The sequence below is a fragment of the Solanum dulcamara genome, chromosome 11 (genome assembly GCF_947179165.1).
Source record: "Solanum dulcamara chromosome 11, daSolDulc1.2, whole genome shotgun sequence".
Taxonomy (NCBI): domain Eukaryota; kingdom Viridiplantae; phylum Streptophyta; class Magnoliopsida; order Solanales; family Solanaceae; genus Solanum; species Solanum dulcamara.
This window is the reverse complement of record NC_077247.1, coordinates 54,026,798-54,037,465: the sequence shown is the minus strand read 5'-3', so window position 1 is coordinate 54,037,465 and position 10,668 is coordinate 54,026,798. Positions and strand designations below refer to the sequence as shown.

The following is a 10,668-nucleotide window of genomic DNA, read 5'->3' as shown; positions in this document are numbered from 1 at the left end:
CTAATTAACTTCCAACTCCAGCACCAAACAGTGAACTTAACTTCTTTCTTTACCGTTAAGGTAAAGTTCATATGGTGCTATTTTATATTCTTCTCCTCCTTTAAAGATTGAGTATATTGGCTTTTGAATTTAGCCTCTACGTCAGTCAATGGCTCACAAAATGTCTTCATCAGTATTTGCTTAAAAGCTTTGCAGTACGGCCCATTGGAATCCTTTTCCACCTAATCTCTGTTCTCATAAATTGTATTTGCCTCTCATCATTTCACTTGTATAAATATACCTCTTACTTACACCTTTCTCTCATCATTCAAACAGTTGCTTTAGAGCTTCTAGCAAAGAAAAATGGCAACGCAGACGAGTTTGTTAGGCTTCCTTGCCGTTGGATTTCTTTGTTTCATTTGTCTTCCTGCTGAGGCTTCCCTTAAGAAATATCAATTTGATGTTAGTCTCTTCAACTCTCAAAATGTGCTTTTTTGTTTACTTTGGTTATTAGCTATTATTTGTTCTGTACACTCATTTGGCACCTGTTTTCATCGTGGCCAACTTTCTGTCTTTTACAGGTTAAACTGTCAAATGTGAGCAGATTGTGCCATGCCAAACAAATGGTAACAGTAAATGGGGGATTTCCGGGGCCAACTATATATGCTAGAGAAGGAGATAGAGTTCAAATCAATGTTACTAACTACGCACAATATAACTTGTCGATCCATTGGTAAAAAACATTAGATTTAGATGAAAATTGAAGTTCTCAAGTTTCAGGGGGGCTAAAACAGAATATTTTCGTCTGATTCTTGCAGGCATGGTTTGAAACAATATCGCAATGGTTGGGCAGATGGTCCAGCTTACATAACTCAGTGCCCTATCCAGACAGGAAATAGCTATGTTTATGATTTCAATGTAACAGGACAAAGAGGAACCTTATGGTGGCATGCACATATTCTTTGGCTAAGGGCAACTGTCTATGGTGCAATAGTGATCATGCCACAACAAGGAACTCCCTTCCCTTTTCCTCAACCAGATAGGGAAGAAGTACTCGTACTAGGTGAGCGTTGACACTCCTTAATATACATAGAATTTACCCCCAAAATTTCTTGAAGTTCTCTTAGTGCAAAGCATGAACGAAACATGACATTGCTTATGTTTGAATTTTGATAGGAGAATGGTGGAATGCTGATGTTGAACAGGTTGAGAAACAAGGAAATGCATTAGGTTTACCTCCTAATATGTCTGATGCTCACACGATCAACGGAAAGCCAGGGCCTCTTTTTCCATGTTATGAGAAACGTAAGAATTAAGATACTGATTGTTTATTAAAGTATTCAAACCATGTAGTATAAAAATAAACACGGCTGTTACAATGTTTGCATGCAAATCATACACACATTAACCACGATTCAGCTATTTGAATTTCTTTCTCAGATACTTTTGCCATGGAAGTTGAAAAAGGAAAGACATACCTGTTGAGAATTATCAACGCTGCTCTCAATGATGAGCTCTTTTTTGCCCTGGCTAATCATACCTTCACAGTGGTAGAAATTGATGCAGTCTACACAAAACCATTCACCACAGAGGCCATTCTGATTGCACCAGGACAGACTACAAATGTTCTGGTTCGCGCCAACCAAGTTCCGGGAAGATACTTCATGGCTGCAAGGGCCTTTATGGATGCTCCAATCAGTGTGGATAACAAGACTGCCACTGCTATATTCCAGTACAAGGGAATCCCAGAAACTGTGCTTCCAAAACTTCCTACCTTGCCTGCACAGAATGACTCAGGCTTTGCTTTGAGTTATAACTCTAAACTGAAAAGCCTAAATACTCCCAAATATCCAGCAAACGTTCCCCTAAATGTTGATCGACATCTCTTGTTAACAGTTGGACTTGGGATGAATCCTTGTCCCACCTGTCTAAATGGAACTCGGCTAACAGCTTCTCTGAACAACATTTCCTTTATCATGCCACAAACTGCACTTCTTCAATCTCATTACTTCAACATTAAAGGCGTGTACACTCCAGATTTCCCAGACAAACCACCTACTCCGTTCAATTTTACAGGGGCACCTCTTACAGCAAACCTAAGGACAAATGTAGGTACCAGGATCAGTAAAATTGCTTTCAATTCCACAGTTGAAATAGTAATCCAAGACACCAACTTGTTATCGGTGGAATCACATCCTTTCCATCTCCATGGTTATAATTTCTTTGTGGTGGGAACTGGCATCGGAAATTTTGATCCCAAAAAAGATCCAACAAAATACAACTTGATTGATCCTATTGAAAGAAACACTGTAGGTGTTCCAACTGGTGGTTGGACTGCTATTCGATTCAGAGCTGATAATCCAGGTACCTAGTTTTCGACCAAGTTAAGTTAGTGAACTTTTTTTATATTGTTTCGAAAATTTATTCTAAACATGTCTATTTTTTTGTGCAGGTGTCTGGTTTTTCCACTGTCATCTGGAGTTGCACACAGGCTGGGGACTGAAAACAGCATTTTTAGTGGAAGATGGACCAGGATCAGATCATAATATTCTGCCTCCACCAAAGGACCTTCCATCCTGCTAATTTCACATGGCTTTACTTTCATCTGTCTAGATTGATTTCGTGTGCAAGTTTATAGAATTTGTTTCATTCCCCATAAGGAAGCATAAGGCTTCGAAGATTATACACACTTAAGACAAGTGTGCATAGGAAAAATATGCAAAATTGGAAAGAAGAGGAGTTTTTATCCCAGGAAATTAAAGGGATTTGTTTGTAATCTGAGTTGTAATAAAAATGTGATTTTGTACTATTTTTTTTTATGAACTTCCCTACTTAATCATCCATGCAAACAAGTTGGATTCTGAAATTTTATAGTCTAAACTGTTTTTTCGAGTTGAACTCCAAAAAAAAAGGTGAAAAAAATTCATGGCCCTAAATTTTGAGTTCAATCATCCATGTGTAAAAATTGCTAAGACAGCAAGAGAACTATTGCGCCCGGTAAATATAGAGAAAAAGTCCAAAATAATCTTTAGGTCTGAGCACAAACTAAAAATCATCACTTTTTTTTTTTTTTTTTTTTTTTTTTTTTTTTTTTTTTTACACGAGAGCACATAACAATTTTTTGAGTATTCATGTAGACATTGGAGTTTAATGTTAATAAGAATGCTTAATGCATTGATGATTTGATTTTTAATTCACTAATAAAAATAAATAAATACATCACTTATCTTTTTTTATCCTTATATAAAAACATAGCCAAGGACAAAAGGCTCCGCATAATACATGTCAAGGACCAATCTGCACCAATTCTGAAATTGCAATACGTGATTTGATGATGTGTTGAAATATGCACTACTGAAAGATCAGAGTTGAGATGTTTTACAAAATTACTACTTATAAGTTTCTAATTAATTTTTCCCTTGGAAACTACCCTCTGTCCCATATTAGTCGGGTCGTTAAGAAATCATAAATAAAAAGAAATTTTACTAATTTACCCTTTAAAAACTTTTTTGAAAATTTTATAAACAAAATGTAAACACTTTCTAAAAGAATTAATTACAAGAATAATATAAAAAAAATTAATTAATATTTTTTTAATTTAGTAAGGTGGACAATTAATATAAAACAATTATTTTTTAGTAAAATGACTTACTACTATGGGACGAGGGAGTATCCAAACAAAACGTATTCTCAATTTCCAATGTTCTGGTGAGTGGTGAATGCCTTTATAAAACTCCCATAAAACTCATATCATATTTATCTAATGAGATAACAAATTAAATAAAATTAATTGCTCCTACTTCAATATGTATGTGATGTATGACCATAATTTGCAAACTTTTATATACCGTAATATTTTGATAATCTAGATGTTAGGAATTTAGAAATGATGTTTTACGCATGGGTATAAATCTATCCCTACAATTGTTTTTTATTTTTAATTTGTATATATTATCAGATTTTGCTCAATTACATAGCTTATATACACATTTTATTTAATTTTCGGGTCTAAAAAGATTTGTATAGCTTCCAAGGCCTTTTCGATTAAGGTTATTTAATGTCAATTTTCAATAAAGTTCCATTAAAATTAACTCGTCGTAATTATTTTCGATGACAAAAAAGTTATTTAATCTCAATTTTCAATGAAACCCATTAAAATTGTACTCGTCATATTTATTCTCGATAAAAAAAATTCTCGTAGTGCATGAGTTGGAACGTGATGCAAGGGACTACACTTTCTAATAAGTGAAATACGGATTAATTTCATAGATATATAACTCTAGTTCTATGAAGAATTTAACCATGGTTTAAAGAAAAATTATACTAGCACTTTGAAGTCTATTAAAACTTATTCTCAAATTTCAAGGTTTTGGTGGATGCTTTTATAGAACTCTTGTGCCTTATTTTATCTGGTGAAATAACAAATAAAATTGAAAACATTAGTAACGTAGAACATTGTTTAAATGAAAGAGTTCTATATTTTTATTTTTTTGCAATTAAACATTTTCCATTACCAAAATTGACCTTAAATAGTGTACTATATAAACTTTACTGAATTTCACATATTTATCAGCGGTCCATTTTACTTGTAAAATAGTAAAATACTATCAAAAGATTGATTGTGATTTTACCCAAAAAAGTTAGTCCTATAATTCTATTAAAGTTCCAATCCATCAATTTTTTTTAATTTATTAACACCCCAATAAAAAAAAAAAGTGAAGCACCTAGTTGAGAGAAGAGTAAATAATAAATGGTAGAAAATTCAAATAAATGAAGGTGCTATTTCAGTGTCATAGATAATAAAATTAGCCATAAAAAACATATGAAAATGGTGATACTCATAGTAGGTTTACATGACTGCAAAAGCACAACGAACATTTATTTATTTTAGTATATATGGTATTATTTGACCAGCCAATGAACTGTCATACCAAACAATCTAAGGCACACTTGTTTTCTTTACCGTTAAGGTAAAGTTCATAAAACTAATTTATATTTTTCTACTCCTTTCTTAGAGCTTGAGTGTGGTGGATTTTGAATTTCGCCTCTACGTTAGTCAGTGGCTTTAAAAATGTCTACATCTGTGTTTTGCTTAAAGGCTTTAGACTACGGCCACTTGAAATGCTACTTTTCTACCTAATATATCTCTCTTCTCAACAAATTGTAAAACTCATATGACATTTCACTTGTATAAATATGCTTGTAAAAGAGCTTCTAGCCAATTAAGAAAAAAATGGCAAAGCAGACAAGTTTTTTAGGATTCCTAGTCTTTGGATTTCTCTGTTTCATTTGTCTACCTGTTGAGGCTGCCCTTAAGAAAAATATCAATTTGATGTTAGTGCTTTCAATTTTCAAAATGTGTTTTGGTTTACTTTTGGTTCTTTTCTTTTCATCATGGTCAGCTTTCTGTGTGTTTACAGGTTCAATTGTCAAATGTGAGCAGATTGTGCAATGCAAACCAAATGGTTACAGTAAATGGGGGATTTCCGGGGCCAACTATATATGCTAGAGAAGGAGATAGAGTTCAAATCAATGTTACTATGTACAATATAACTTGTCCATCCATTGGTAAGAACATTAGATTTAGATGAAAATTTAAGTCTTAACTTTCAGGGGCTAAAACAGAATATTTTTTGTTCTGATCCTTGCAGGCATGGTTTGAAACAATATCGCAATGGTTGGGCAGACGGTTCAGCTTACATAACTCAGTGCCCTATCCAGACAGGAAATAGCTATGTTTATGACTTCAATGTAACAGGACAAAGAGGAACCTTATGGTGGCATGCACATATTCTTTGGCTAAGGGCAACAGTCTATGGTGCAATAGTGATCATGCCACAACAAGGAACTCCCTTCCCTTTTCCTCAACCAGATAGGGAAGAAGTACTTGTACTAGGTGGGTGTTGGTTCATTTATACATGGAATTCACCCTTGAAATTTCTAGAACTTCTCGTATCTATGGATAAGCAAGAACAATACATGACATTGCTTCATTTGATCATGCTGCAGGAGAATGGTGGAATGCTGATGTTGAGCTATAACTCTAAACTCAAAAGCCTAAATACTCCCAAATATCCAGCAAACGTTCCCCTAAATGTTGATCGACATCTCTTGTTTACAGTTGGCCTTGGGATAAATCCTTGTCCCAGCTGTCTAAATGGAACTAGGCTCACAGCTTCTCTGAAGAATATTTTCTCTCTCATGCCACAAACTGCACTTCTTCAATCTCATTACTTCAACATTAAGGGCGTGTACACTCCAGATTTCCCAGGCAAACCACCTACTCTGTTCAATTTTACAGGGGCACCCCTTACAGCCAACCTAAGGACAAATGTAGGCACAAGAATCAGTAAAATTGCTTTCAATTCCACTGTTGAAATAGTAGTCCAAGACACCAACTTGTTGTCGGTGGAATCACATCCTTTTCATCTCCATGGCTATAACTTCTTTGTGGTTGGAACTGGCGTAGGAAACTTTGACCCCAAAAAAGATCCAGCCAAATACAACTTGATCGATCCTATAGAAAGAAATACTGTTGGTGTTCCTACTGGCGGTTGGACTGCTATTCGATTCAGGGTTGATAATCTAGGTACCTAGTTTCCGACCAAATTTAGTTGATGAACTTTTTGCTAATGTTTTAAAATTTATGCTAAACATATCCAATTTTTTGTGAAGGGGTCTGGTTTTTCCACTGTCATCTAGAGTTGCATACAGGCTGGGGACCGAAAACAGCCTTTCTAGTGGAAGATGGACCAGGATCAGATCATAATATTCTGCCTCCACCAAAGGATCTTCCAACCTGCTAATTTCACAAGCCTTGATTTTTTATCTGTACAAATGGGTTTTGTGTGCTGGTTTACAATTTGGTTCGTGTACCATAAAGAAGAAAAGGCTTCGAGGAACATATATCATATCATATCATATATTATTAAAAGTGGGAAGCTCTTAACCTCAAAGTTAAATTACGATTTTACCCTTTAATTTAAAAATTATTCATTTGATATTTTTATTAAAAAAATTATATATATTATCATAAATAATAAAGTCAAAATTGAGCACATTCATTTTCTGTACACATCTAACGTTTATCATCCTAATTCATTATTTGTGCAAATTTTCCAAGTTCAGTCATTATCAGTTGTGGAATCATAATTAACACAGTTGGTCTCATACACTACCATATAAGCATATAGGATACATAATGTAGTGCATATTAAATGAAGGTAATAATATCTATAACTGTAGGCTGATTTAACATACTATCATCTTTCACATTCCAATATTTAAAATACTATCATATTTCACATTCCAATATTTATTTGCTCGTCCTTTGAGTTTCTACTGTTACAATAATATTTATGCATAGCTTTAGTTTGTAATTTATATAAGTAAGACACTAAAGTGTCGAATCATTTGGTATCTTTTTTTTTTTCCTCCACGACAATCTACTCTTTTGTTTGTTGTATTTTGGTCAGCTAGCTCCAACAATAATGTCCAGGTAAATTTTATTTTTCCCGATTGAAAAAGTTTATTTTCTGCCTATTGCTACCATTGAGGTGCTTATATATTCATGACTAGCTTGGAATGTTTTATTGTATGTTATCTGATTGGTTTGTTTGTACTTTAGTGTTAACCAATTATATTTTTAACATATTTGTGGCTAAAAAGGTCTTCATATATTTGTAGCTTTACCAGGAAAGGCTTTTTTTCCTTTACTTCTTTTAAGTGTTCATGAAACTATCTACTCTTGTTTATACACATTTTCATTAAGCAACACTCTCCATTTTATTGAACTTTAAGAAACTATTTGATTACTTTAATTTTAGGTTATCTCTATTTTATAAAATTTGTATTGAACGGTTGATAGATGTTAAATTTGATACATGATTATTATTTGTATACTTTACCTAAATCCCATAGTGAAAAAGTCCAATTATAATATATCCCTCATTTTTCTTAAATTATCCAATTTTCCTTTTTTTTCTTCATATTTTTGATACATTACTTATTTTGCTGATACATCAGGTTTTGAGTGTAGAATAATTAATGTTGTTGAGTTATTTATGGATAATAACGTAATTTAAGTTAAGATTGGTTGTTTCAATCAATTACCGTGCTAATTAAGAGAAATAATTCTTAAAAAAACGTAACAGTTATGAAGAAGAAGAAAAACTCAAAAAATAGAGTATAACTGCGAACAAAAAATTCAATCCAAAATTCAATTTTCATCAAGCAAATCGAGATGAATATGCAGTGCCAAATCTGATACATAACATCTTGTATTGATATAGATTGTAGATGTATCAAAAATATTAAAGCTTGATACATAAGAATCTGTTACAAAAACAGGATGTATCAGAATCATTAAATCTTGATACATGAGAATCTGATACATAAACAAGATGTATCAGAAGCAGTAAAGCTTGATACATGAGAATCCGATACAAAAACATGATATATCAAAAGCATTAAAGTTTGATACATGAGATTCTGATACATGAATAGTATGTATCAGAATCATTACATCTTGATACATGAGAATCTGATACATAAACAATATGTATCAGAAATACTAAAGCTTGATACATGAGATTCTGATACATAAACAATATGTATCAGAAGCACTAAAGCTTGATACATGAGATTCTGATACATAAACAATATATATCAGAAGCATTAAAGCTTGATACATGAGAATCTGTTACAAAAACATGATGTATCAGAATCATTAAATATTGATACATGAGAATCTGATACATAAACAAGATGTATCTGAAGTAGTAAAGCTTGATAGATGAGAATTCGATACAAAAACACGATGTATCAGAAGCAATAAATCTTCAGAAAAAAATGACATTTTAAAAAAAAATACAAACACGATGTATCAAAAATATTAAAACTTGATACATGAGAATCTGTTGCAAAAACAGGATGTATCAGAATCATTAAATCTTGATACATGAGAATCTGATACATAAACACGATGTATCATAAGCATTAAAGCTTGATACATGAAAATCTGATACATAAACAAGATATATCAGAAGCAGTGAATCTTCCGAAAATCTTTCAAGGCTGTCATCTGTAGTTGAATCTCCTTTTATCCTTCTGAGAGATGATTCAAGATCTCTTACATTTTCTTTATATGGTGAGACAAGTTCCCTTGTAGTGCCACAAACATCAAGAAGCCTCACTGATTTGTCCAATAAATCGTCAACCCATTTAACATCTATGAAAATAGAGAGAGAATAAAGTTGAGAATCAAAAAGAGATGATAAATTGTAACCTTTAACTCGTGTGAGTGATTTTAGGCGAGAAATTAGGAATATGCTAAGAAATTTCTTGAATTTTTGGATCTTGAAAATGGGAGAGATAAACGAGAGAAAATGATTTAGAGGAGAGCGAATGTTTTTTGAGTGATGTATCTGGAAGATGAAGGGAAAAACTAAAAATAAGAGATTTTGGTAATTTTTTTAAAGGGTTGAGACTTTTAGCAAATATAATAATAAAAGGTGTGTAGTTTGGTAATTTTTCCTATTATTTTATATTTCGTAATACAGTTATATTTGTACAATATAAATTCTCTTAGTAGTGTTTTTTTTCGTAATCCATTTTATTGTGTTATTTTCTCCTTTTCTTATTATAAGATTATTAATTCATTTTCTTCTTATTATAATCGTCATATTTATGAAGAAAAAAAGAGTATTGATATCTAATTTTCTTTATACATTTAATAAATTATAAGTGCATACCTCGCAATGTAATTTCATTATATAATATAATTTTAATTTTGCTATTTTACAATATTATGTGACAATAAATATGAAATACACGTGCAAAACACGTGCCTACAGACTAGTATTTAGAAAGGAGTTTCTATCCAGTAAATTAAGGGAATTCCTTCGTAATTTGAGATGTCATAATGTTCCACACAGAAAAATGTGGTTTTGGATTGTGTTTTTCTTTTGTTAAATTGGATTGTGTTTTCATGAACTTCCCTAATTCGTTTAATATCTATCATTGGATTGAAATACTTTTGTTGATACTTGCTTTTGACTTGATAGATTTTTTCATATATAAAAGAGAGCTTGGAATACTATACGACACAGAATGGAGAGTGTTGCTTAATGAAAATGTTCCAGTCAAAGGCTTATGGCCTAATCCTATTTGTAAAAGGATTGAAATAATTCTCCTAATTTGGTTTCCAATTCTATTTGGAAAATGATTTGAATTATAATCCTATTTGGAGTTAGTTTTGACTTTAGAAAAAAAATAGCACTCTATAAATAAGATGATTTGAGAAATTTATGCATTTGCTCATTGGTAGTGTCTCTTAGAGACATTAGGCACATAAGAGAGATTTTTGAGAGAGCTTTCAACAAGAGAGAAGAGAGAAGAAAAGGATATTTTCCGCAGCAATTTTGCCTCTCTGACAAGCAACTTTCAAATTGCGTTTGCTAATTCATTAACCGTTGGATTGGGATTAAATTTCTACTGAGTGTTTCTAACATCTTAATATTTGATTTGAACGGTAAAGATCAGATTTAGATATCAGAAACATCCTTTTTTAGGTCCAAGACAGTAGCTCTATTTTGGGTGGTTGTTTTTCTTCCTATTACTTTTGTTGGTGTAGTTATTGTTTCTCCTTGCTTGACAATTGTTGTGTAGACATTTAGGAGAATATTTGTA

General features: G+C 32.4%; 1 protein-coding gene and 1 pseudogene across 1 annotated transcript; both read left to right on the top strand.

Moving 5' to 3' along the window:
- Positions 1–299: 299 nt before the first annotated feature.
- On the top strand, positions 300–2,814 carry LOC129873159 (laccase-11-like). Its single transcript, XM_055948192.1, has 6 exons — positions 300–441; positions 561–712; positions 798–1,042; positions 1,156–1,284; positions 1,420–2,343; positions 2,432–2,814. Exons 1-6 carry the CDS (start codon positions 343–345, stop codon positions 2,560–2,562), a joined length of 1,680 nt encoding a protein of 559 aa, XP_055804167.1. The 5' UTR covers positions 300–342; the 3' UTR covers positions 2,563–2,814.
- Positions 2,815–5,212: 2,398 nt separating this feature from the next.
- On the top strand, positions 5,213–6,949 carry LOC129873880 (laccase-11-like; annotated as a pseudogene).
- The last annotated feature ends 3,719 nt before the right edge of the window (positions 6,950–10,668 follow it).